This window comes from Fistularia commersonii, chromosome 8, assembly GCF_037954325.1.
Source record: "Fistularia commersonii isolate RoL2024-O1a breed Wild chromosome 8, RoL_Fcom_v1.0, whole genome shotgun sequence".
Classification (NCBI taxonomy): Eukaryota; Metazoa; Chordata; class Actinopteri; order Syngnathiformes; family Fistulariidae; genus Fistularia; species Fistularia commersonii.
In genome coordinates, this window is record NC_141291.1 from 14,545,001 (window position 1) to 14,572,989 (window position 27,989).

Here is a 27,989-nt window from a genome sequence, read left to right on the forward strand (position 1 = left end):
TTTTTCACTGATATAACAGGATACTGATGTTCAATGAAGACTTTTCACCAACAACAGTTATGATGGAGCAAAAATAGTTCTCTCATGCCAACAAGTAAATGTATCCATGTGTTTGATAGAAATTCATTGGACACTCATCATTGCCCCAGGGGACGAAAAAAGTTTTTTGAATTAGAATTTGAAGACTTTCTGTTTTATTAGTTCAGAGGCTAAGTATGACTCGGGGACTGGGTGGCCTGCATTCAAAGAAGCTCATGGGACCTGGGAACGAGACGAAAGCTCTGCGTCTATCATTCGTCGCCCTGACAACAGCCTGGGTAGCACTGGGACAGAAGTCCTTTGTAAAAATGTAAGTTTTTTCCCAATTAGTTCAGAAATTCAGTTCTTGCTTTTGCATTAAGCTGTATTGAAAACACTTCACTTCAGAGTTGTTTCTCACATATTCTGGGTTTATTTTAAGTCAAGCCTCTTAACAATTACCCATGGATATTTGGTTAGCAGTCAGATATACTGCTGTTTATTTGTGGCCTTTTTTTGTTTCATGCAGTGTGATGCCCATCTGGGTCATGTATTTGAAGATGGACCAGATCCAACCGGTCAACGTTTCTGTATCAACAGTGTGGCTCTAAAGTTTGTACCCAGAGGAGACAACAAACCTGATCAGCCAAAAGACTGAGAAAAATCCTTCACAGTAACTTTTTATGTCAGTGCAGCCTTGAAGACAACATGATAGTCTACTGGAATTCCGATTCAGTTTGCAGGGAGGGGTATTGGATTAATGTTCTACACATGGTAATGGACATTCTGGGGTTTCGTAAACTCAAAAGGTTCAACGAGAAGCAAAGTTCTTGTTGAAAGCAATCTCTTTCACTTTGTTGAAATATGAATAAACAGTAGAGGATCAAGCCAAAAACCAAATGTTTCAACCACAATATTACTGACCTCTTTTTATCAGAAGTTTTCTGCATGAAAAGTTTTGATTCACATTTATGATTTATGATGATTACACATGTTTCAACAACAGTGACTATTCTGAATTAGGACAAAGTATATATACATATGCCTATGAAAATCACGGAGCTGTTTTTCACAGCAGTGATTTCAGTCTTGTCTGAAAACGTACATGCACTGTAACACTGTCCCTTAAACGATGACTGTAAAATACACGTAAAGCTTTTCTGGCACTGTTCCTTTATTTACTTATTTGAGTTTCATATATATATTTGAGATTTGATCACATTGTAATTATAAGTTGTTAATAAAATAATTATTTTTTTTTTCATCCAATGCTTTTCTGATTGAGGATTTGAGAGAATAGTCAGCTTTGTATTTAACTGACTCCCTTGGTTCAAAGGCAGTTAATAGGCATGAACGACAATATTGCTTCATACCCGTCCGAGTTAATCCTTAACAGGTCGTCCTCTGTGCCTCATCCTTTATCTGTTGCTCTGTTTGGATGGATGCATTTACCAATGTGTGTATGTTTGAGAGGAGCGTCGACAGCAGGGACTGAAATCCCCAATACAAGGGAAGAAGACTAAAAAAGGCAAAAGAAGACAAAGTTGACCATTCTAAATTCAGGATTTCTCTCAGGTCTATTTTTCCAAAGTTCCAGGATGGCTGGAGTGTGGCATTGCATGTTCACAGTGCTTGTGCTGATGTTGGTGTGCCTGTGGGGCTCCAGTGAAGCTGTAGGTGGAGCTAAGAGTCGACCGAGACCCCAGAGACGACCTCGTAAGAAGCCAAAGGTGGAACCAGTTGACGTGACTCCACCAGTACAGAATATAGACATCCAACGGGTAAGAAACTTAAAGAGAGGCAGAATCACACAGAATACCACCAACAACTGTCTCATCTGTTGTAGAAAGTTGAAGAAGAAAAACATTTCAAGGCTGTAGGGTGTATAAACATTGGCGTATGTGATAGGGTAAAATGACAAATGAAGAATGTCAGATGTTCTGTGACTAGAAAAACATGAACTAAGACAAGGGGTACATTTGGCAAACGTGATAAATTTGACACTTTATTTCCTTGCAGTTAAATAAAAATCCAGTGTGATAAATATTTCCATGTACTCGTGGTAACTTAACCTTTGAACACACTTTTGTATATCATATTAAGAGAGAATAGGTAAATTAGTTGTTTTGAGTACTCTGTATATTTTGAGTTCCTTTTGTGACAAGAGGCTTGTCCTTGAAGATTTCTACTTATTTATGAATAACAGTTGGGGCTGGCGTGCAGCATGTTTGTATAATTGTGTCAATATGGTGACTTAGGCAATAGGGGAGTTTTTATTGTTTAAACAGCCCTTGAACAACTGGAAAGATGACAGCAAGAGGGCATTTTGAATTAACATTTGATAACAGACAGATTTTCACATGTTTCACATGTTGAATCAGAAATAGTAAGACCCATATAAGATAGAAGGATTGTAGATTATTTACCAGGTTTAGACAGGTGTCACAAATATCAGTGCAAGATTGTATTTTTTAATATGCTGCAGCATGTTCAAATATATGCAGGTAGACATGTGAGGATTTGTACTGAGTAGGTAACAAAACTGGGATGTAGAAACCTTTTAAGTTTTAATTTCTTTCTCTTATCTATGTGTGTTTGTAGATATTCCCTGTTGACTGTGTTGGTCTTTTACTCTGAAATTGCCCCCTCAGGTACAAATAAAATGACCTGAATTTATTTACTTAATTCAGTATTACTGACAGCTTGAGAAGCAACTTTGCCTTTTGGAGCAAAGTTGCTGTAACAGAATAGCATTAATGAATAATACTTAGTGGAAAATGACCTCTTAGAATTACTACACGTTAATAAAAATCTGACCTAACAAACAAAAAAGGACATGCAAACTATACTGTATATTCCAGTTTGTAAATGCATAATTTGCCAATGTAGTATATTATTATCACCATATGATGCATTCGAAAGAAAAATGCCATAATATTCCTTTTTGTCTTCTGATCTCTTCTTTACAAGAATGTGTGGTTACATTTCTGTTTGGGTGTGATGCTACATTTTTCCAAAATAGAAGAAACATAAACATCCAAAAACAGCAGACATATCCCTGTGAATCAAATATTCCTGATGTGTCTATCACTTGGAAATAACATTATTACTACTTTACCCTTCAGGATACTTTTCAACTACAACTCTTACTCCTGATATGAGAATCACACACATTGATTGTCAATGTGCTAAGAGTACCTCTGTAATTTAACTTAAGTGATATTAGACATTTAGGAATTTTGCATATGAGTTTTTTTTTTAAACACACTAATATTGTTTGAAGTAAAAAAAAAATCCCCAACAGTATAAAGTATTAACCAGTTGTGGTACTGGGGAAGATGAACTGAAAACCAGTCCAGTCAGACAGCTGTCAAGGATGATTATACTGGACTTGAGAATAAAAATACACATGACTAACACGACTCTACTCGCTCATCCAAAAGGACACAGAGGAAAACAGCACGTCTTTCATAGTGTGTATTCATCTTTACGATTATAGGTTCGATTGCACCACTTTCTTTGTAGTCCTGTAAGCTGCCTGACTGAGCCTCTGGGGAGCCGCTTCTTATTGAAATCAACAGAGGGAAATAAGTAATGCAATGCATTTGCTCTCTTTGATGCAAGCGAAAAGAAATTCAAGCCCAATATGCGCATATTGGTAATTTTCCTGCTTGTGTGATACAGATGACAGGAGCGTGGTACCTTCTTATAACAGCCTCAAAATGCTCCTATTTGATGACTCATGGGACGAAGGTGGAGCCGACGGTCATGACCCTCACTTTTCCCCCTAACTCTGACCGAACTCTCTTAGTCAGCACTAAAACACGACAGTAAGTACCACAGCCACTGCATCATTTTCTGTAAGCACTGAGTTCCTTTATTTATCTGTGGGGGAAGGGGAGGGCAAATAAGCTATTTATCTCTCTACTCGTGGAGACTCCAACCACATGTTTATATTTTGATAACTTGAAGAAAAAGGAAAAAAAGATAACATAATCAAATGTGTATACATGCTCAACAATTTTGAAAATTTCTGCATTGACAGAACTTTGCAGTCTAAATTTCATACAGGCTTTGTGAAACATCAACAATGTTGATTGTGACGTTATTTGGCCCGTTTTCCTCACACGTTTTCCTCACTATCCTCAGCAATCATCAGTGTTGGGAGATATTGCAAGTCTTCCATCAAACTGCGACCCCAGGACGTCTTGTACTTAAAGGTTGACCCCTTTCTTGTATGGGGAAGTATAAGTGATAATATGGGTTGCTCCTGTGTAATTTTTGTGTCTTTTATTAGGCAACAGGCCCGAGTTGAACACTGACATAGTGATTGGAGATACAGACTACAACACCTATGCTATCATGTTTTTTCAAAAAAGGGGCAAAGTCACTGTCAAGCTCTATGGTGGGTTAATTCATCATTTCAATGTCTTTTTCTCTTGGAGTTTTCAAACTTAATTTTGGTTGGTAATAACAAACAAGAGTTCGCTGTCTATTAATGTTTGTGTAATAATGTCATTATTCATCAGTTCATTAGTTTTTGTTTGTTTTTGTGCAGCCCGTAGTGTCGACAATCTACCCGAACCAATGCTGGTCAAGTTTGAAAAGCTTGCTGCAAAACATGGTTATGGCCTTGAATATCTCTTTCCCTTCCCAAACTACAGTAGGTTTACATGTTTCTCAAAGTCAATTATCACATTGCATTATTAATAGAGGTGCATAAGAGGGTTTTAAAGCATGGATTCTTGCTTGAATTGGTTAAGAAATAACACTTCATCAAACCGCCTATGTAAAGAGATTGAAAGTTCTTTTGCTCTCTCTCTCACTCTTGCTCCCTTGCCCTCTTTCCCACCAGGTCACTGTGGAACTGTGGACAATAACCACAAAATCAGTAAGTCAAATTAGCCACTTTACATAGGATGAAGTACATATGTAAATGACACAGCATTAATTCCATGGCACAGTGCATACATAATGCACCATTTTGAGAACCTTTGTCTGCACACATTTTAGAAGATTCTTCTGTTTATTATATGTCGCCCCCCCCTTTGCAACTGTCATGTAACACGCTTTTGCTATCTATTGCTGAATCTAGTTCCTGCTACTTTTTACTATGCAACTTTGCAGTTGTAAGACATGGTATATAATAAAGTTTTTTAAAGGTTCAGATATCAAAGTTATTTTTCTGCAATATAGTGGTTGGAGAAGAGTGACTAATTCCTTACATGTCCTGAGACCAGAGCTTCTGTTACAATGCTGTTTCAATGTCTCTTAGCTTAGTGCTGGCTTGAATGCCATGTATTCGTTTAAAGACATCTTGATTAAGTGTGTAATTATTGTGTATGACGGTTAAAAACCAACCATTAGTAGTATTTATTGTCGCTCCAACCTGCCCTCAGTGAACCATGTGGTGTACTAGGAGGTGTGATGACATCTGATTTTTATTTCAAATTTCTGTTAAGACCATGCTACAAGTGTCATTCAAAGAATTAAATTTAAAAAAAAAAAGTATTACACAAACAAAAGGTCTATAGGTTTCAACATAAATGGTGTCAAAATCTGCTGCAGAAGATTCCATATTGTCTCTGCGGATGTTGTCAGTCATACAGATCAGCGTCAATTGATGTTGTGGACTCTGAATGAGAGGACTTTGTTTCTTTACTCTTAAGACACTTTGCTTCTCAGTTGAGAGGCTTCTTCAGTTCAAAGCAGAAGAAACTCAGCCTAGTTGCTACAATAAGATGATTGCACGGTGTTTTAACACTGGTTGATGCAGCTTGCTATTTTGACCACTAGTCGGCGCAAACTATCTATGTGAAAAGACAATAAGTAAACACTAAAGAAGACTTTAATCGTAAATCTTTTGGGAATCTAAAAAGGGATGTATTATTAAGCTTGGTAACATTTACTTGAGACATGCTATTGTTGCAAATATAAGGTGTTTATATTGTGTGTGTAGAAGTAGAATTAGGAATTATAATGTGATTATAAAACATAACAATACAATGAAAAGCAAAATGATTCACTGTTGATATTACCCGAACTGAATATTTGAACATGTTTCCTAAAGGAAATTGGAGCCTTATGTTTTATATGACCTGTGAGTTCATATTAAGAAGCTGTGAAATAATTTGCTAAAATTAATCTTTTGCGAAGTCCTCATGAATTTGTGCCTCTGACTTTCTATCTATGGAGTAACACGACATGTAGGCACAAAAAGGAAATATCTGCTATCAAATACTATAAAAACATAAGAGTGACAAAGCATTTTCTTTTGCGATGGGGTGGTTTTGATTAGGGGCATTTTCAGGACATAGCTCCTTGGCTGAATTTTTACATATCCACATATCCATATAACCCACCCATTTGGATTTCTTCTTAAGGAAACAGTCAGGGTCTTCATCCCCTCTAAGACTCAACACACATTCTCAATCGCAGGATGAGAGCATAAATGAGTAAAGAAAGACAGTGTTGAATGCACTCACCATGGTGTGAAGCCCACAGACCGATTTGCGACGGATTTGGGGAAGATCTATTGAACTGGTTAAACAAATAAACTCAATGGTTTGAGCATGATTTGAGGGAATGCAGCTGGGGTTGCTAAACACCAGGAAAAAAGGCCATTGGTAAGTCTTTGGTCAAAGTAGAAGTGGGCCCAGCACAGTTTTGTAAGAGTGGTCTTGGCTGAAACGAATACATCACTGTGTTATTTAAACTGTCTCAGCATGTTATCCATTACCCACATCAGCACAAAATCTAATGATAACATCACTCTTTTTCTTACAGACTGTGTCCCTACCTGTTGAAGAGGCAGAAACGTACAACACATGATTTCCTGTCAAATAGCACATAACTACTGTTCATACCCGGAGAAAATATGTTAACAGTTGGAAATAAATAAACTGCAGTATACTACAATATAGCGTTGTTACTGATTTATGGATTCCTCAATGTATTATATTGGTCACTTGCTGAGACTGGAGGACGGATAATTGCATCGGTTACTGACCCATACTATGGGCAATACATCCATGTCAATGCATCCAGGGGCTCTGGCTTGTATTGGAAGTTTTAAGGGTTTAAGAAAGATTGATTATAAAACCACATTACCAAATGTGTTTTTAACTCAGCCTCTTGCTCAACCCAGCATCTGTGCACGTGGCCGCACGTAAGCGTGTGCGTGTCTGTGTGTGTGCTTGCGTTTGTTACATAAGTGGCTGACTGCAAGTCAATTCATGTCTTGGCCCTGAAACAAAAGGAACCGATGCGACAGCATCAAACTCGGTGGCAGCCTCTTTACTTTCCATTTTACGCAATATTACCTTTTTGCACAGTTGACTGTAGAATTGTTCTGTAAATGTCATTATTTTCTTATCTGTAAATCTGAAGTAGAAATAATCTTTTCAAGACTGAATCAGAATCAATATGAGGAGAGTCACTCAAATCTGTCTTTACTTACTCAAGTGTTGAGAAGCTTCTTTATCTTACGCTATCACTCTGACCTGAGATACTCAGTGCATCATCATCAAGGAACTGCTGCTTGGTGTGTAACATTTTTTGGGACATTTTTACACATTTACTGCAAGGCTTCGACTGCGATTTTCTGCGAGTGGCATTACTGAATAGTTTTGAGCAGGAAATTGCTATTTGTAACATAATTAGCTAAATTGTATTGGATCTGAGCAGCATTCTGAGTTTCATTAAGGCCTGGTCTTTTAGGGAAAGGGATGATTTGATATTCTTTGTTTTTAAGTGCTTTAAGAAATGCTTTATTGGAAACACACTTGCACTCTTACAAAAGGCTGTTTTGACAGTCTAGGCATGCCCAAGTATTCGTTATGTAGACACGGGGGAACGGGGGAAGGGGGTGTTGAAGACCATTATACAGCCGTTTTCTCTTTCTAGCCCCCCCATTCGTCCCCCCACCCACATGAGCCAGTTGTGTAATGACAGTGATTTGCATGCCAGCGGCCGAAGCTCAGAGAATATTCACGAATCGCAATTGAGAGGGAGACAATAGTAGGAGGGGTTCAAAAATAGGAGCATTCAGGATATAAAGCGTCTGTGTTAAGCACTGCTCTCACAGGAGCTTGCCCTTCCAGGTTAGACAAGCTAAGATCACACAGAAGACCAGCCATGAAGAGCCAGTTAATGAGTGCGGTGGCTGCCCTGCTCTGCATCCAGGCTGTCTACTCGGATGTCATGCCTGTTCAAGATTTTGACTTGGAAAGGGTAATACAAGGACACAGATAGTATTTATTTCCAGATATTATAAAACTGCATTGAAAAGAGTCAGAATTTGATGTAATATTATAGTGTGCATGTGTTCATTTGGCATACTTATTGTTCTATTTGTTGGGGAATACTCATACGATTGTGTCTCTAGATGGCAGGCAAGTGGTACATGATTGCCATGGCTTCCAATGCCCGGTGGTTTGTGGACCACAGAGGAAACATGAAGATGGGTACCAGTGTGATGCTGCCTACTGCTGGGGGAGATCTGGATATCACTCATGCCACCCTGAAGTGAGTAATCCATGTCTAACTACACATCCAGAAAAAGACATCCAGATTGATTACGGAATATTGACCTGCCACTGTCTTTTAAGTGATGATGGTAGCTGCTGGAGAATGGCACACCAGACAAAGAAAACGGACACTCCAGGACAGTTCACCTTCCACAGCCAGGGTGAATAGTTACCGCATGCAGGCATGCCTGCATTCATTTGCACACAATCATGCATGTGCACATGCACAGATTCTGACACGAGTGTATGTTTCTGCATCCATCAGAGTGGCATAATGACAATGACATGCGCATTGTTGATGTCCAGTACAATGACTATGCTGTGATCCACACCATTAAGACAAAGAATGGAGTATCGGAAGTTCTCAACAAGCTTTTCAGTGAGTGTCTGTTATCCACAGTCCAACAGCTTTCTCTCAGAAGTTATAGTGGCATGTAATAGTGCATGTTGGATTAAAAGTTTGTTGTTCATCTGTCGCATATGTGCTATTGTGCATAAAGGTCGTACACCTGAGGCTAGTGAGGTGCTGCAGCAAAGGTTCCAGAAGTTCTCCATTGACACGGGCATTCTTCCAGATAACATTGTTATTCTGCCACAGAATGGTACGCTATCAATATTAAAATTGTTGGATACACAGTTTTTAATGAATGTGCATGGCTGATACTTTGTTGCTCTGACCTCTGCTTCTCATTTGTTGTTACAGCTGAGTGTCCCGAAGCTTAACCATTTGTCACCCTCCACTCCCAGTTGTTCAGAAGAGTCCACCAATGTTTTTGTCTGCAGCATTGCTGTGACTTATCTGTGACATGAAAACTCAAGTATTTTACCCAAAAACCTGCTGTACACCAAAGGCTCGCTTTTTCGCTAAACTTACATAGTGACAGAGATGAAAAAGAGAGGACTGTGTGAGTTGTCTGTTTACTTTTGCACATTGAGAATGTTTTGTAATGGCCCTTTTATTCTGTAATGTTTCATTGTTTTTCTGTTGTTGATGTAAAAAAGTACAAAACAACACCACCAAAAACAATTTCACATTTCAGAATGGTCATTTTTGATTGCCAATTAAAATAGAATTGAAGTCTGAATTTGTGGTTATTATTGCATTTGATTTCAAAATCACCACACCTCACGATTACTTAGAATGATATATTTGATGCCCGAATGTAACCCCATCCCAACTGGGTTTGCAGAACACACACAAGTCAAATGAAGAATGAAAAAAGTATTTTTTATTTCTGTTGGCAGAGAAAAGGCCTCGTGCTGAGGCCGCTATGTATTATATAAGACCAGTGGACTTCTTCAAAGTTTTTGGAATACAAATATTAAAAACCCAAGCTGACCTCTCATTTTTTTGCCATGTCTTTCATGCTACTACCAGATCAGTGCTGTCTTATTTCTTTTCATCAAAGTTGGAACGTTCACTTTCTTGAATTATTTTCCGATGTTGCTAGTAATATTTATCCATAAGCGGTAGCCGCCCCCTGGTACCGGTGATTTTTCTAAAACTGCTCCTTGCATTTATGTAACGCACAGAACATTCAGACCAAAGCCAGATCCGGATGGGGAATTTTTAAATCACTTTTACATCTATTTTTTTTCCTTTCAGTTTTTTCTATACTGCAGCTGTGATGATACCAACCCGAATGCTTTTTCAAAAGTCAAAAAAAAAAAAAGATTTTAAAAGAAAACATCAACAAGGCTTATTGAATTCTGATCAAACTGTGAAGTAAAGACTAATCACTTATTTGCAGAATGACACCATGATCCCCCGTCCTCATGTCACAAACATGTTGATGATGATAATACATTAATGTTTAGATATTGAATGATATGAGGATCTTGGTATTATAATTATTGTTTTTTTTCACTCTTTGGGTTTTCACTTGAGAAAAGACACTGCTGAGAAGGAGGTTGTGGTTGAGGGTTAGGTTGTGGAATTGAAAAAAGCATCTTATGCACAAAAGCTGTTCGAAAAATGAAAGTAGGTTTACTATGAGCCACAAGGGGGCAGAGAATGACCTGCCTCAGAGGATGCATGACTTGAATGAATGCAAATTCTGTTCAGTGGCCAAATTAAATATAATTGTTTTAACGGGACTCCATTTATAAATCAGTGATGACATATTTTCCATTCTGCTTATGACATTCAATCTTTAGCCTATATCAGAGGCTCAAGATAAACAGTGTCTCTGGACTATCGTGTCACAATTGTGTCACATAGCAAAAGTGATGTGTAATAATGGGTTATAATTCTATGACAATGTTTATTAAATGGACTGTGCTGCAATGCATATCTGCTCAAATGCAAACATGAAAGGGATGCATTGAAAAAGACGTATTATTGAAGATCAAACACGCTTTATTGAACTCAATAAAACCGAAAGCAAAACATTCATGTTATGGTTTGTTTGTCAGAGCTAATAATCCATTTTCATCTTCATGTTCAAACAACATGTAAAGGATACGTATATGTGTGTGCAATTTTACGTAGTCTAATACATTTATTATAAAAAGAGGAATGGAAGTTACTCGTTGCCTTCATGGATTTGATGTGTAGATGGTAATAATATCTTCTTTGAGGCCGAAGTAGAAGGCAGACTGAGCTCACCAGCTGTCCAAACGTATGTGATTCAGTGATCCACAGTTAGAAGTCAGCCATCAGACTACAATGATGAACAAGACCACTCAGCTAACAGAGCGCCATGGTAGCTATTTTTTCCAAAGATATTCAAAAAGTAAATTCATAACAAAATAACCCATTTGGCAGCTGGTCTGGTAATGTAAACAAAAGCATTAATGACAGGAGCAACATGGCTGGGAAAAATAAATTGTACAATACATCACTTAAATGGATGTTGAATGACAATGGCACTGTTGAACTCTGTCTAGCAGCCCCATCAGTGTTAACAGGTCACTCACATAACTTAAAGAACCAAACGCGATACACGCCTTATTTAATTCGTCACAGAAGATGCATTCTTTAGAGATAGCGGGATTGGACTCAAATTGAAGTGCTTGCTGGTTGTTAACACAGCACCATTCAGATCTGTAAACATAAAAACATCTGCACACTATGTAATGAAATGTCATGCAGCAGCTGACAGGATTGAGAAGTGAGCGGTCTGTTAGGTCATCAAGGACCAGTCAGAGACGCTCGACACCTTCAAGGCACAAATGAATTAATAATCCAATTACCATCCTAGCCTTTTCCCAGATCTCAATCAGATGTAGGCTTTGATTAATTTTTGTTAATGCCGCTTTGACTTGGCAAATGAATGAAGTTGAGTGCATCAATAAAATTCATTAAATGTCAGGGAGGTTAATCAACTCTGAATACAAATAGCAGTTTAACTGCCTATGAAACCTTCCCTGCGTTGGATAAGATTTTCTTCTCATCTTTTCCAAAGTGGCAACGCCTGCTATGTATCAGTGTCTCAACAACTTCGTATACGTGCATGTCGAGATGTGTAGCGCGACTGCACAGCTCACCACTCGATATACGAAGAGGAAACATGACAAGAAAACTCAAAATGAGAACATTTAATGTAAAGATCTCAGCTTGTCGACACAAGACTTGCGTGTTTGCTGAAGAAAGCGCTCGGGTCTGAATGAGTTATGGCTGTTTGGTTTCACTGAGATGAAAAGAAAGCTGCCCTGCTGAGCTGCATTAACACAAATATGGAGTGTCATGATGTCACACCATGCCTAGAAAGCCTTCTCTTGCCCTCCTTGTAAAGGAATATCCCGTACAATCGAATGTCATAAGATTTTAACATAAACCTCTATGTTTGATACATATATATACTATCATAGATGAAAGTATGATATCTTTTTTAATATAGATTTGGGTGTATAATTACTATTTATGCATTGGACTCTGAATAAACCTTTTCAGAAAAAAAAGAAAATGACACAAAACATTGTATTTACAAAAGGAACTTTTGGCATCCATGTTCACCTTATGCGTGGCATGTCACTCAACAAACATGACCAAGACACACTGGTGCAACCACTGTCTGGGAAACAAAAAAGTGTTTGGCATCATGATTTGATCATTTTTGATATAAGATTTTTGTTAAAAAAATTAAATCAAAACACAACAGAGTCTGGTGTTAAATCTTTGCTATATCACATGACCCAGTAAGTATAATTATTTGTCATATACAGTATTCAAAGGACTCCTGAAAACTCCCAAGCACAATACAAAGAAGGACAAGCCGGTTAGTATATACATACACAGTCCCTTGAAACCAAGCCACACTGAACAACTGTCCCTCCTCTTCCCTCTCTTGTAATTTGGATGTATAAAAAACGAATCAAAAGAAAAATATTTTTGTACACGTCTTCCTGCATCTCCACCATCTTAAGGAGATCATAGTCCTTTTGAATGGCCTTCCCTCATGGTTGGTCAGTGAATTAAACCACCTCCATTTTTGTGGCAACTTGTGGCTCGAAGATTCCCCTCCTGTCCTACAGTCATGTCTTTACCTGTCAGATGAACCACTCCTTCTTTGATTCATCAATGGTTTCTGGGTTGTCTGTACCGATTATAGCTGTGTCTGCAGATTCTCCCGCTGACTCTCCAGTGCTCTTCGCCTCATTGGTGTGGTAGGTGCCCTTGTGGCGGAACATGTAGCGGATCAGGAAAACCAAGGTGCACAAGATGGTAAAGATTACCACAGCAATAATACCTATGGGATTGAGGGAAAGACAAGATGTTAAAAACAAACAAAACAAAACAAGAAAATGCTTTGGAGAAACAAGGCTTAGAACCAAACATGGAGTTAAACATTGGTGGTAGCAGTGTTGTCTGTGACTGACTAAACTCATATTCTAATTCCAATATTAAGATGGTTGTTTATGTGAAAAATAAAACACCACTTGATGTACTATTCAAATGAGACTGCAAAATACTACTTTCCTACTTTTTACCTCCCAACCCACCAACGACATGTACTAAGTGTCTAATATCTGCTCAAAGAAAACTCGTATAAGATACATTTTTGAGTATGTGAGAGTTGCAGAGGCGCACTATTCTGTTCACTCTGCTGATACTGATGTTTTGTCTTGTACCTCCAATGATTGCCGAGTCTCTGTTGACTCCATCAGGTATCACTCGTTCTTCATTAAAGGGGAACTTTGCATCTAAAAGCAAGGAATGAAGGAGCAAATGAAACAAACAGGAAAGAAAATACCTTTCAGTAATGTAGACTTCTAAATTTGAACTGAAAACACACACCCAGATAGCATACGTGCATTTCAGGGTTGGGAAAATTCCAACATACCATAGGGCTGTTTAGTTTCAGCACTGGTATAAGTTGGAAAGTCACAAGGCTCCATGCTTAATTTGTACTGGATTACAAAGTTTCTCTGAAACTAAAGCATCAACATCAATTGCAATAGCGTAAAAATGGAAGAAATTCTGCACACATGCTTTAGACGGTTAATGTGTGCTTAGCAGCCTTACAGGACATTTCACATATCAAGTTAAAATAGCTTCAGATGGAAGGAAGGAGAAAGAGGAGTAATACATTGCACAAATGCAACATGTGCATGAAAACACACACACACACACACATACACACATACACACACACACATACACACACACACACACACACAAATTGCTTCAGAGTGCAATGAGCTGTCAGCCTTTTCTGCCTTGGAAAGCGTTACTGATCTCAAGGGAAGAAAGGCATTTACGCAGGCGACATAGAAGGAAGGTTTAAAGAAGTAGAAATAGGAAGCAACAGGAGGTGAGAGAGTCATCAACCTAATTATAGTCATTCAATTCCTTGTGTAGGATTGAGGATCATTTCCAGAATCAATTTCATATGGGAAAAAAAGAAAAACAGAAACAATAGCACAGAGGGCGGCCATTAGCAAGATTTATTAAAGGAGAACCGACGGATTATAGATCTGTATCTTGAGAAAGTCAGAAATCCTGATGCCCCCGGTGGGAAAAGAGAGGGGAGCTGATAGTGAGTTTGGATGTTGATTGATCACAAGTAGCTCAACTCTCCCAAAGGCCCAGTTAGCACCGACCCTGTGCAATACGATTACATACAGGAAAATGACACTAGCAAATAGCAATAGAGCAAAACTGCTGTGGAATGTAGCATTAAATCTGTGATGTTGGATTGTGTGTGTGTATGTGTGTATATGCACGGTAGTATCAGCAATGATTAGCAAATAACTAATGTAACATTATGATTTTCATTCACTACTTAGTGATTGCAGGGGATTAGAATGGTATCTTGCTATTGCTGAAAGCATTGTGCAGATGGTTATGCTCATATATATTGGTTAAATGTTTTGGTCAATAGTGGCGTTGTATAAATGACTACATTTGTGTTTGTGGGCTGATCTGTTGCTCTCATCTCAAGAAGAAACATTGTAACACCATCAGCATTTATAATCTGCATCTGACATGAACTTTGTTGATGCAGATTGTTGATCAAACACTTGAATATTTTAATTTCCCTTCGATTTTATCAGTCAAACACTTGATATTGAGAAGCCTGCATGGCCAAAGCCATATTCTTAGGAATACCTTAAAGAGTTCCTCACAAAGTTTGAAAGAGACTCCATACTGTAATACAACAAGAAATCGAGTTCTGGAGTATTTGAAGGACCTCACCTGTGTTGTCCAGATGCCAAGGATCTGTTGCAGCAGACATTGGTGGGATGGTGAGAGGTGACGCCCCACAGTTGGACTCCACAAGTTTTCCCTGGTAAGATACTGGCGAGGCAGCTGCGGGCGGCACGTCCGGCTGACCAGCTGTTGGTGCTGCTTGTGGCTGCGCACTGGTTCTGAGCGCAGCCTTAAGGGGGGTGACTCCGTTGAACTGCACCCGTGAAAGGCACCCAACAAAGCCTGGGGTGTTGTACTGCTCTATCAGCACTGGGTCTATATGCCCAGTTTCTGGGGAGAAGCAGAGCCATCAAGACGTTTGTTATTATTGGATCAGTAGCTTTTTAACTGGGGTGTCCTACTTCTCCCATGTGATGTCTTGGAGTATTTGAAAATTGATTTTATTGGGCTATAACTACCACAATAAAATCTATTAGAGTCCATTGACTCTGTCTCATGTTTTAAAATCAGTAGAGCCAATAAGTATGAAAATCTGATTCTCACACAGATTTAGCTGCTGCACACCATATAACTACTACTTCACTTTAACTAAATCCTCCGCCTCTGTGACCTACTCTTTCAACATCATTCTTGGCAGGGATGCCTTTCAAATATTTATAACGTAACAAATCATGCTAAATATCAGATTAAGAGTGACTTAAGTGACAAGATACAAGGGTTATAGCACTAAGTACAGAATATGTGAGAGAAAGGTAATTGTTCTGTGTTAAAGGTCATGGACATCAACAGTTTTTGTAAAGCTAATAAGACAATGCATTCCGTCCCAGATGAACACACATATCTAAATATGACAGAACTAAATAAACACACACACAAAAATCAACACAGAGTTCGAATATAAGAACATACACACGCACACACACACACACACACACACACACACCCAATATTCTCAGTAAGTCATAAACTCAACAGAGAACAGGGACAAAGAGGAGGAAGAAAGAGATGGAGAGAGCAGAGGAGGAGGACTCACTGACATTGACCTCTGAAGTCATATAATGGAATGAGTAATGGATGCACACCCCCGTCTTCCTCACAGTCTCTCTCCATTTCTGTGTTGGAAATCTACTTTCTTTTTCTTTGCATATTTTATCCAATTCATTCGTGAATTTCACATATGAACACATTAAAGTGAAAAGCAGCAATGTGAGCGTCACTTTCCCCATCACTGAAAGAGAAATAAGGGTATGCTGTGCAGATTTCAAATATATTATTTGCTGTAGTTTCATTCAACAGCCATAGTATTTCTCCATCCCACTGCAGTTTTATCCTTATGACATGTGCTACTCTTTTGTGGGAGAGGATTCAAAGAGGATTCAAACAGCACAATGCACAGCGCGCTATTGTAGATTATAATTTGCAGTGATCAGTACAACGAATTAGTGTTATAAATGTCATGGGGATTCTTGTAAAGCAGGCTCTTTAGCTTGAGTCTAACCCTTGATTTTCTAACAATTCCTTGTTAGTTTGTGTATGCTTGGATTTTGGAGTTCCTGTGTTTCCTGTTCTCTGACTGTACCCACTCTTCACTCCTGACGAGCTGCAGGCCGGACTGTATGCAGATCTACTCATCGCCATGGCAATCCCCGCATTTCAATGGTGCAACTTTGTTCTCCCTTTATCGAATCTCTTCCTTCTTTTTGTTTTTTGAATAGGACTTAAACCCTGGCTTTTTCTCGTTTCTTTTTTTGTCCAAGCTTAGAGGTTTAACTCAGGAACTTTCTCAACATTTGGCTGTGTTTCACTGATGATGTTGAGCTGAAAAAACACGACTATATCATATTGTTCCGAAACTGTAAGGTGTATTTTCCTGTGTTATTGTGCCCTCTAATGTTTCAATTTTCTTATTGAAGGGACAGATTTCTTTGCTCATTGAAAAATCTAATGTTCCATTTAGGCTATGAAAAACCACATCGGGTGGTGCCATTGGTGAATGTTTGAATGAAGTGGGGGGAGATTATTTGATCTGCAGCGCTCTTTCTCAACAAGGCAGTGGCACTATTTAGCTTGAAGCTAACAGTTAAACTAATTAAGCAACAGACAGACCATGATGAATATATACTTAGACGTACTAATCATAGTTTAGTAACATTAAATTGTGCCAGAATTTGACCTTTGGAATTCATTCAGTACTCAAATGATGGAATTATGGTATAGGATACTTCAAAATACCAAAAAACAGTACAGCAAATAATGCATTTTGAATGTTCAGATACGCCGAGAGACAGGGGACCCTTCAGTTAACCTATACATGCTGTGCAAAACAACACAAGACACAGAGAATTCTGGCTGAAATCTGGAAGCCAACGTGAAAAATATCATGAATTCAAACAAAATGCACCTGTGTGCACACAAAATACAAGTTTCAATTTTAAAATGCATGACTGCTGTGCTGCCACGCCTGGACTGAATTGTGCTGCAGAATTCCAACTTCAAGTAATGAAATGAATCATGTAATATAAGATGACAGGGTTCTTTGTATCTGGACACGGCTTGTAATTTAATTCTCTCTCTTTATTCCAGATTGACAGGACAAACACAAGCGAGTGAGTATGTGTAAGCCAGTGATTGTGCTGACAGTAATAGAGCTCACTGTTTTCTGAGTCCTATATTTATTTGCCTTCTGACCAGACCTCCTGTAGGCACTTGCATTATGTATATATCTAAAACTATATCCTGTCGTTTGGAGCTGATCCCCCTCTTCTTACTGAGAAGAAATTTGCTTATGCATGTGTGTGTGTGTGTGTGTGTGTGTGTGTGTGTGTGTGTGTGTGTGTGTGTGTGTGTGTGTGTGTGTGAATGCAGAAAATAAAAAAACAGCATCATCCTGTCCATGTTGCAACAACCTTCTGGGGAAAAAAGACAAAGATACCTCTTGTCATCCTCTTATGCCACACTGCTTGACATGAGATGTTGTGGATGGTTTGTTTTTGAAGTTGCATTTATGTGGGGATGTACAAAACAGGCAGAGGCAAACACAATCAGAGACAGCTGAGAAAAAAAAAAAACCTCAGTGTTACAGTATTGCAGTGAGCAGAATACTGATAAGACGATTCAAATGAACGGTGAATATGAATACAAGTCGCTCTCCCTTGTATCCCTAAACGTGTTGATTACTGCAGAGGCCTGGACCTGAATAGTAATCAGCTGTATTTTGGGACTATAATAGGCTGCTTTGCAAGCAGCTCCTGAGAAGAGACAACATGATTCCCTCATTTATGATTCTTTTGCTGGGCCAGTGACTTCACACTGGAGAGAATCCTAGAAAGCAGCACATCGAGCAGAAATCAACCTTCTCTCATGGTGATCAAAAATTTAACATGAGGAAATGAGGGTTGTGTTGTAACTGAAACGAGGCCTTGAAGTTCGCTTTGAGCTCATATAAGTTTTGTGCAACTAGGTAAACGCATTCATAAGTGTATAGGCATAGGTAATCAAAAAATCTTACAATGTTAGATACAGTCAGAACCCGCAAGCCAACTAAGCCTATTGCATATAATCCCTTCTTCTATTCCATCTTCCCTTCTGACTTGCTAGAATAATCAATAACACACACACACACACACACACACACACATACACACACACACACACACACACACACACGCACACACACACACACACACACACACACACACACACACACACACACACACACACACACACACACACACACACCGAAATACTAACAAATACCATCTGGGTTGAAGTGTGTCCCGATCAAAACACAATAAAGACTGGTCTATTTGGCTTCAAGTTGCAGTCATGAAATGAAACATCTTGTGAGACTAGAATTGTGGCTCCGAATTTGAATATTGCCTCATACATGACTTCACACATCTCCATATGCAGACATACAACAGCAAAGTCACAGCTGCCACAAGGTCATTGTGTGAATAAGAGGATTGGACCTTCCGAGGGTTTGTCTACTGGGAAACTGTCATATGAATTTTTCACAAAGTGTGGATGCAAACAAAGCTGGCATTTGGAGAACAGGCAGGTAAGGGATTTGTGTTTAGGGGTGGACTGATGCATTTATGGGAGGGGGCACAAAAGAAGTGATCAAGAACAGCTTGGAGAAGGGAAAATGGAGAGAGGAGAGCTGCAGAAGCAGCGGGCGTGGCTGCCTTCTCAAAGATGTCTGGTGATGGGGGAGGTGGGGGTGTCAGACACAGCAGAGGAGGAGGGGAAAACTGAAGACAGCCTCTGTGGTGTGTTCGTGCGTGTGAATGACTCGAAAAAAGAGCAGGAGAGAAACGAGGTGCCACGACAGGTATTCAAATACTAGGGTAGAGGAGGGCAACAGTGAAGGAAATCAAACGGTGTTGCCATGGCAACAAATGCAAGCTGATGCAGGGGTGACAAAGGGAATAAAAAGGGAGCATCAATGCTTTGTCTCTTATAATAAGTGTGTAGAGCAGTACAAAAAAGAAAAACAATGGAAACAACTCGATAAAGTGTAAATGAGTGGGAGACAAAGTTTAACAAACTCATGTTTTTACTTAACTCTTACTCTGACTTTAATACTTTACTGCAGATAGTTTAATGTTTTCATATACATGTTTAATAAGTTGGTTTAATAACCAACTAAAACTAAAGCTAGGCAATTTTTCCTTCGGGCTTTTCTGAGGAATTTGAATTAATGTTTTATAAACACCACTAAAATGACTCATAGTGGATTAAATTGATGATTGATGAGATGTGTAGAAGATTTCAAGGATTAAAAAAAAAGAAAGGAGGAGAAAAATAATAGATGAAACAGACAAGTCCAATAAAAAAAGTGGGAGATGAGGGATTGGGACTGTTAGTTTCAGAACTGACAGAACTATGCTGAACAGATGCACGCATGTACACAAGCACATGCATGGATGCACGCATGCACACACTCACGTACGCAGAGAAAAACAGGTGATATGATTTGTTCCCTTGTGACACAGTCTCAACCGGGATATCATTGAATACAGCAAAGTCAAGCCAGAAAACCAAACATAACACACACACAGCCTCTGTGTATTTCCCCTTCAACCCAGTTCATCCAAGGGTTGGATTGCTGTTGAAATTCAAATTCGTAAAGATTTTTTTCCTGACGCAAATCTCAGATCGAATTGTACCGTGACCTGCTTCTCATGCACTGTTGCAACTTACACACAGTGGGGAATGAATCACTCATCCTGCAACCATTTGCCTCTGCACATAAAAATGGAAACAGTTAAAAACACACACATGTACAATGATAATTACCTATGATGAGTTTGCGTCAGTGTCTTAACAGTTTCTCAGGCTAACCTGCTTATAGCTTCCCCTCCTGTTCTTCGACTCGCTCTTCCTCTGCGATAGCGGATCCCACCAACACATTGGAAAGAATTCCCCTCTCTCTCTCTGTCTGTCTGCCTCTGTCTTTCTACCTTCCTCTATCCCTCATTCTCGCTGCAGTGCGGTCCAACCCCCACTCAGACATAGCAGCTGGAGAAAACACGGATCTGGATCCAGCACCAATACGGATAAAGGACTCACCGCTCACTTAAGGTGGCTGCTGAGGTGTGCATGATGTCACCCTTACACACCAGGTCATCGGGAGAAAGTGGATGCCATTTATGTGAACTGGTAATAAAACTAAGTCTTTGATAAAGAACAAAATGTTACTTAATATTATCTGCCACTTCTAAAAAAAGGATTCCTTGGGGTTTTAATTTGGGCTAAAAACAAGCAGGGGGGCGAAGAAGAAATTGATAAAATATCATGGAATCCTTGAAAAGACTGTGAACAATACATGTGAAATATTTGTGTAAGTAGTTTTTATATAATGGCTGGGTATTAAAATTTTCACCCACTCTCAATTACAATAAAAAAAATCAGTGAGGCAGGAGGCCAGCAAGTTTCCAAGGCTTTAAAGCTGCAGTCAAATTGCTTTATGGGGGAATAGTCTGCAAATGAATCCTACAAATACTTCAATTTGTGCCCATTTTAAAAGTGGAATGGACAATGTGTTTGCTTTTCAAATTATATTTCTAGACAAAGAGGTCTCAGAGAGAACCATTTTCAATGCAATTTTTAATAAAAGAGAAAAAAAGAAAGATGGGGTAGTCAAAAACTACAGTTGGAAATAAGAAGAGTTTTTGAAGAGTTTTAAATATTTGATGATTATTTGTCTTACTAGTAGTTTTTTGATAATCTGGAAATATTCTGAAATTAATTTGGTTGATTAGAAGTTTGACGTCAGCTAACCAAAAATCATTTGAAACCACCGCATTTTTTAAAACTTTTGGGAACATTAAAAATTGCTTACTTTTGTATCCCTTTCGTTCTTTCAAAGGATAGTGGGGATTTTATGACTCTTGAGTGGTTGACTGTGTTTTAAACAACTCTGTAAAAGGCATTTGGTTAATGTAAATGAAGCCCATTAATGTGCCTTGAAATGTTAGGGTGACTGAAATATCTATGTTAAATAATTAGGAGTACCCACAGGGAGCAAGCTCTTCAATATCAGAATATCGCCTTCTACGGGAATGAAGGTAAAGGAAAATCACAAGTCACATCACATCACAAGTCTGAGGCGGTTCTACCAACCCATAGGGCTACAATTATCTGTCTCTAAAAGCAGAATAAATGGTGTCATCATGTCTCTCAGAGGCTCTCTCTGCTGTTGGCTCAGGATCCGTTCTCTTAGTTAGATACACTGACATGAAGACATAGAGATTTGTGCTGCTGAGAGCCAAGCTGGGAGTGTGTCTGCTGATGTATGACTCATCTCACCCATTTATTTCACTCGGCTGCAGAGATCTAGGGAGGACAGCCCTATATGCAGTATATTACCCCTGACCGCTCACACATCTGACATCTGCCCGCACGCAGACTCAAAACACCCACACACACACCAAAAGTAAGAATATGGTGTTAAGCACAGTAACAAGGTCACATAACCAGTGTATGGCACTAAACCTGGCTGCAAAAGATTCAAAAGCATGTACTGAATCACCTCCTTGCCTCATAATCAATACCACTTAAGCAAAATTGCCCTTGGGAGCAAACAATGTAAACCTTGTGACTCTGGGCCTGATATACAGGCATTACCGGCCATAATATTGATGGTGACCGATGACCCTTAAATTAAAAGACAGACAGAGACATACGTACAGATTACTTACAGCAAGTAGTACTTGCAGCATCCATCCATTTTTTGCTTTTGCAAGGTAGATATGATATCTATTGCTACGCCATGAGTCAAACACACCGTATCTTATTTGTAACAGTGCACAAGTTTATGAAATTATTTGACATTTCTCAGCAGATGAAAACAGAGATACTTAACTAACAGCATTTGATTACCTTATGGAGCAGTCTGAGCAGATAATGTCGTATTTCGAATAATCAAGCACTGACAATGAGATATGAAAAATCTTAATTTAACACAATGAATAGTCAGGATTTCAGGAATAGTCAGGAATAGTCAAAACCAAACATTGTAATCGGGAGAAGCGAAATAAATGGACAAAAAAAAATAATAACAACTTTTCAATCCACAATGCATTCATCAAAAACTAGTTATAGCAGTATTTAGGCTAATGTCTGCAAGACAAACAGCCTATATTGGTGATACTTTGCACTGTTTTGCCACACAAACAGTACAAACAAATGACTCAAGGCCGGCCGGTAAGGTTTTCTGATGAGTTTGTGAACCCCGCTGGCTAATTTGATCCAGGTATCAAGGTGCTGGAGCGAGGACCAAGAGCTGAGGTGGTCCAGAGCAGCTGCTCCTTCTCACTCAAGTGAGCCCCCTATTGAGGCCTGACTAACTCCCCCCTGTGGGTCAATGGACCATCCAAGTGTGGCTTCTAAGACACTACTTTTCTCATCCTGTTGAACCTTTCCCATCCAACAACATCCCAGAGCCTATTCTTCTGTGAACAACCTGAATAACATATAACAAGTTATGAAGTTCTAAGGCTGGATAAAAGCCACCTTTCCCCGACTCCCCAATGGTCTTGATTGGACTGATGTCTGAGGTGGAAGCTAATGTTGCTATATATGAAAAGCAGGTTTAATTCAGTCTTTATAATGTATTTATAATGAGAACTAATCTGTCACACCCAGTTACAATCTGACTCGAATTTGCCAACCAAACCTAATCAGTAATTTCCCCGATTATAAAGAGTTTACACACTTCTTTATATCAAAATCAGACAAATTGTCATTAATGATGATTTTATCATCCATAAAGTATGTAATTTCATATTCTACTTAATTTATTGTAACAGATGAACCTGCTCATTGCAGAGTTTGTACCCTTCATAATACCCTTGACCTGAAATCAAAAGGCCGTGTTTCCAATCGGCTTATGAGTCAATATCATGGTATCTGATCACTCATTTCTGTGAAAAGCTCACTATTTGTAGATGATTTATTGACACTGGAGCTCAACTGAAGGTCTCAGAGCTGAAAAGTCATGCTTATCTACCTCTTGCATATGGCTCATTATAAGAAAACTGAATAATGAACTGACTATACTCCTGATTATTGCCAAGGCAAAATAAATCTCATTGCAAACCATGACATTGGGCAAAATCATGGTTTCAGTCCTGGACTGATTGCTCAGTAAAATTCATGAAAACAGGGATTTTGAAAGGCCTTTTGAAATGTGCTGGTCACTTTTTTCAAGGTGATAACTGCAGGAAGCAGCAGCAGCAGCAGCAATGTGAAAATTGTTCACAACTGTAATTCAGCTGTTGAGTCTTTGACCTTACCAGTCCAGGCTTTTTGAAAAATGTATGGAATTTATAATACTCATATCCGACTGTGTGTGTCATATCACATCAGACTTATTACATATCCTCACAACTAAGACAGCAAGACAAAAACTGTCTCCCATATCTAAATTGACTTTAACAACAGACCCAGAACTGTGCAAGTTTTTATAAATTTTTTTGTAAAACTGCAGCTGAAAGACACCACCTGAAAAACTGAAACCATGTTACTTGGGTCTATATTTACAATTAACAGACTGATGCCAGTCTTCTATGAAAAAGGAACTTGAAAAAAAAAAATGGTTCTGAATGCAATTAATGATTTTTTGAGTGGAAATGACATTTTCAAAATATTTCTGGCAAGCTTCCGGGACACAACACACAAATTGCTCTGAAATCACACTAATAACGTTCATATCTCTGTATATATTCTCATAAATATGAAATTCTGCTTTATGAATCATCTTGAGAACCAGGCTTGATTCTGAAGATGGTTTTGATGATCCCACACAGAAGAGATGCCATGTTATAACTGGTGATAATGTGCGGGAATAATGCTGCTCTTGAAAGATATCTTGATCTATTCCTTTTTTCGAATATAATGTCAATGTTGAAAAGCCAGGGAGTATAAATTACTTTCTTAGCTATGCTGATTATGTATATTTTGCTTAAGCCCAATAGTGTGAATGCCTTGTGTGCTTGTGACTTTTGGGATGGCAGCTGTTAAAAGTTGTAGTGTTTTTTTTTTAAAAAATTTTCACTCAAACGAAGATAAAACAGGTGCACCATCAGGTGACACAAATGCTAAGAGACATGCTCTTTTTTACTAACTTGAGTATCTTGCTCTGGGGATCAAATTAGCAGTAACTTGCCAGGGCATCATTCTTGAGACACTGCTAAGAGGACCAAAAGCTCATTTAACGAGCTTATAAAGCCTTTTTTAAAAATATTTTATTCATGGTTTTATTTGTAACAGACCAAATGCTAGAAATGCTATTATTTCTATTTTTCTGAACAGTCAACTGAGAGGAAACAATCAGAGCTGTGTTGCTTTTATCCATAACAAGCGAGAGCGAGCTCATTACCCAGTTTTATATTCACTTAGATGAAAACTCTTTGAATCATGTAGAATAGCATCAAGTTTCTTGTTTTCGAAGTCCTCAATGGTTCATGAATGACCTACATCGCAGACAACATTGTTTTCTAATCCAGCACAAGTTCACACTTTTTATTTTATGCATTCATATAAGGAAGATGTTAAACACCAGATGCTCTTATCAGAAAAGGAGTATTTATCAAGCTGTTGGAATTCCGATCTCTGTACACAATCAGTAAACTGTGCATTGATAGAAGAAATGTTGCTTTGACTAGCCTTAATGTGTTTGTGCTGTGCCAAACACAGAGTCTCTGTCCCGAGGAAACAGAGTCTGACACATCCTCCGTCTGATAGCCTCTTTTGTTTCCAGCATCCCGGAGCAGAACTGGAACATATCTAATGAGATGTGCAAGATCAAACACCTGTTTCTCTGCTGGTCCTGGTGGATTTGAATATTCCTTTTGTCCTCTTTTCATTGTGTGCTGTGTTTTCTGTCTCCCTGTGTGAAGTTGAGAGCTGCACGGGATACTAAGTTTTGCATGCTGTGTTGCTTTTATTTGCTATGTCCATAAAGTTTTTAAGTCGTTAGTTTTCCCATTAGTGTGTGTATGTCTAAGTGGTTGTTTATGAAGTGTGTTGTGTTTGTGTACATGTATTGCATTATGTGTGAATGCATTCCTACAATGTGTATATGTGAGTGTGATGGGATCCGTTTGGCGTGCATAGCAGTTTATTGTTTAATCTTCACTGCTATTGAAGTAACAGTAGAGCTTAAGAATTTCATATCATATCATATCATATCATATCAAATTTTTGAATAAATTAAAATATATAATTATTGATCTTGTGTCAGGTAATTGACCTGTAATTGACCTCAGATGCCCATATAGTTGAAAAAAACAAACAAATGTCCAATCGAATTGAATTGCCATGATTTATGATGAATTATATTGGAAAATAACTTAGGTGAAAGTAAATTCAGGTTAAGGTTTGGATATATAAAGAACTGAAAGAGGCAGTTTACATGCCAGGGTTACAGATGGCTTATACTGTGGCCCTTTTCCATATCACTTTGCGCCTCACTGCTACCTCTCTGTGGACATAATCTGTCAATGCAATTTGCTGTTCTCTTAATTTGCACTAATCACACACTTCAATTTAGACATGTTCTTTATCGGCCATTTCATTGGTATATTTTTGAAATTAATTTAAAAGAATCCATTCCAATATAATATAATATAATATAATATAATATAATGTATCTTAAACAACTGAAATCTGTATTACACAAATGTATATAGAGTAGGGGTGGGCAATTATTTTGACTGGCGGGTCCCATTTCTTCTTTTATTTTTATGCGTGGGCCAACTAGGTATCATGTAGATTAAAAAAAATGAAAATTGCAATTTATACCTTTAAATTTTTGGGGATTTTATTTCAACTTTAAAATCATTGATGATCATATAAATGTACTGACATTTTTTGTGTGTAATAATTTATACAAAATTAAACTAAAGGAAAAAATAAGGAGCTTCTAAATTCAATATTGATTTAAAATACTTAATAAAAATATTAAAAAAAATAGTTTGGAAGGTCGTATGTGCCCCTCAGGTTGTAAAATGTCCAGGTCTGATATAGAGGGTTCCTGTGGGCAACTGCTCAACAATCAGCAGATGTCTTCAGGTGTTATTGCTTTATCAGCCTCAAAGGTCATCACTGTAAAATATAGTGAGTCAGATCTCCATGACTACTGAAAAGGCCATGACAGGCTGACTGATGTAAACTGGATTTAAAGATGCAACTGAGAAGTGAATAAGCCTCAACTTTGAAAAAGTGCATTCTAGAAATGTATGCGTGGAACCTCCCCAAACCTCCGGCTCTCTCATTTACCACCCCCTTTGATTAATTCATGTCTTTGAAAAAAACCCAAGAAGATGTAAGCAGACTGTTTCTTGAATGAGAACTTGATGTTGGGTTGCTTGCAGGGATGTAGATGAGAGAAAATAATAAAACAGCCAAACAAAGCCAAAGGAATGTTAGTTGTTGCAATAAATCAGTAAAAAGTAAATTTTAAATGCAAATTCAAACAGTTTAGGGCAAAGAGTTCTAAGGGGATGACATACTCACCAAAAACTTTGCCCAAGAATAGTGTCTTGACTTGGTTGAACTTGGTGTCAGAGGCATCTGGGAGTGTGTAGCTGACTGGAGGATAATGATCCAGCTGAATTGGAGGGTAAAGGGGAGGAGAGGAAGAGAGCATGTCAGATAATGTATCACTATCTGCATTTTAAAGAGACTATGACTAAAAATATTCCATTATTAAGCTCTTGTACGACTCGATCTGCTGCTCAATGTCGCACCCCTATGGTCGTCTATGGAAGTATGGAAATTGAGGAATGTGAAATTACTTGTAGGAGTAAATCACCGAGACTTTGAAATGATGTCGAAAGATGTATGCAGTACGCACTGCATACGCAAGTACGAAACAGATATTTCACATCAGCTCTATTGCGCTGGTCATGATTGAAAACCGATGTTCCGTAATGATGCAGCAAACAAACGCTACTTAAACTATACTCGGTGAATGATCCCAGTTAATCACCAAGATGCAATTTGTACGCTCAAAGCCTTTTCTGTCAACTTTGAAAGAGAGAGAAAAGCCAGCGCATTAAGAAATGCAACTCTGTTAAGATTATGAAAGCAGCGAAGGGGATGGAGGTTTGGGATAAACAGATTTAATATCACCTCAGCATAATTAACTCATTATTCCTGTTTAACTGAAGTTTCTAATTAGCTTGAAGGTTACAGCCGGTGCTACTGACGGCAATAATTTCAAAGCCCCAAATTGGTTTGCGTGTGTTTCACAAATAAAAAGATCTTCCTTGCTCCCCTCACGTCGTCTATGCTCGCTGGAGGACTGTATCTAAGGTCACACCAGTGAGCACAGAGCA

The 27,989-nt window shown here is 38.5% G+C and overlaps 4 protein-coding genes across 6 annotated transcripts in view; 3 read left to right on the plus strand and 1 right to left on the minus strand.

The window, feature by feature from the left end:
* msrb2 (methionine sulfoxide reductase B2) overlaps positions 1-1,177 on the plus strand; it is a 2,628-nt gene extending 1,451 nt beyond the window's left edge. The window contains exons 4-5 of the mRNA XM_086150399.1: positions 202-349; positions 548-1,177. Of these exons, the coding sequence (XP_086006525.1) occupies positions 202-349; positions 548-676 (277 nt within the window). The 3' untranslated portion in view covers positions 677-1,177. The remainder of the gene's footprint in view (positions 1-201; positions 350-547) is intronic.
* Positions 1,178-1,440: 263 nt separating this feature from the next.
* c8g (complement component 8, gamma polypeptide) lies at positions 1,441-6,938 on the plus strand. The gene is made up of 7 exons (XM_086151352.1): positions 1,441-1,799; positions 3,703-3,848; positions 4,168-4,238; positions 4,316-4,423; positions 4,577-4,681; positions 4,874-4,909; positions 6,805-6,938. Exons 1-7 carry the CDS (start codon positions 1,617-1,619, stop codon positions 6,822-6,824), a joined length of 669 nt encoding a protein of 222 aa, XP_086007478.1. The 5' UTR covers positions 1,441-1,616; the 3' UTR covers positions 6,825-6,938.
* Positions 6,939-8,090: 1,152 nt separating this feature from the next.
* Positions 8,091-9,892, plus strand: LOC147232076 (lipocalin-like). Its single transcript, XM_086151353.1, has 6 exons — positions 8,091-8,250; positions 8,405-8,544; positions 8,628-8,707; positions 8,812-8,925; positions 9,047-9,148; positions 9,250-9,892. Exons 1-6 carry the CDS (start codon positions 8,155-8,157, stop codon positions 9,267-9,269), a joined length of 552 nt encoding a protein of 183 aa, XP_086007479.1. The 5' UTR covers positions 8,091-8,154; the 3' UTR covers positions 9,270-9,892.
* Positions 9,893-10,887: 995 nt separating this feature from the next.
* Positions 10,888-27,989, minus strand: part of cntnap2a (contactin associated protein 2a) — a 325,051-nt gene continuing 307,949 nt past the window's right edge. For all 3 annotated transcript variants that reach the window (XM_086151351.1, XM_086151349.1, XM_086151350.1), the window contains 4 exons: positions 27,166-27,259; positions 15,187-15,471; positions 13,620-13,691; positions 10,888-13,237 (listed from right to left, as the gene is read on the minus strand). In XM_086151351.1, the coding sequence (XP_086007477.1) occupies positions 13,038-13,237; positions 13,620-13,691; positions 15,187-15,471; positions 27,166-27,259 (651 nt within the window). In that variant the 3' untranslated portion in view covers positions 10,888-13,037. The remainder of the gene's footprint in view (positions 13,238-13,619; positions 13,692-15,186; positions 15,472-27,165; positions 27,260-27,989) is intronic.

Excerpts from the sequence above, each read along its gene's own strand:
- c8g (XM_086151352.1), top strand. The coding sequence starts at position 1,617 with ATGGCTGGAGTGTGGCATTGCATGTTCACAGTGCTTGTGCTGATGTTG. Across the intron at positions 1,800-3,702 it reads AGAATATAGACATCCAACGG|ATGACAGGAGCGTGGTACCT; the intron begins GTAAGAAACTTA and ends TGTGTGATACAG. Across the intron at positions 3,849-4,167 it reads GTCAGCACTAAAACACGACA|CAATCATCAGTGTTGGGAGA; the intron begins GTAAGTACCACA and ends CACTATCCTCAG.
- LOC147232076 (XM_086151353.1), top strand. The coding sequence starts at position 8,155 with ATGAAGAGCCAGTTAATGAGTGCGGTGGCTGCCCTGCTCTGCATCCAG. Across the intron at positions 8,545-8,627 it reads ATCACTCATGCCACCCTGAA|TGATGATGGTAGCTGCTGGA; the intron begins GTGAGTAATCCA and ends CTGTCTTTTAAG. Across the intron at positions 9,149-9,249 it reads TGTTATTCTGCCACAGAATG|CTGAGTGTCCCGAAGCTTAA; the intron begins GTACGCTATCAA and ends TTGTTGTTACAG.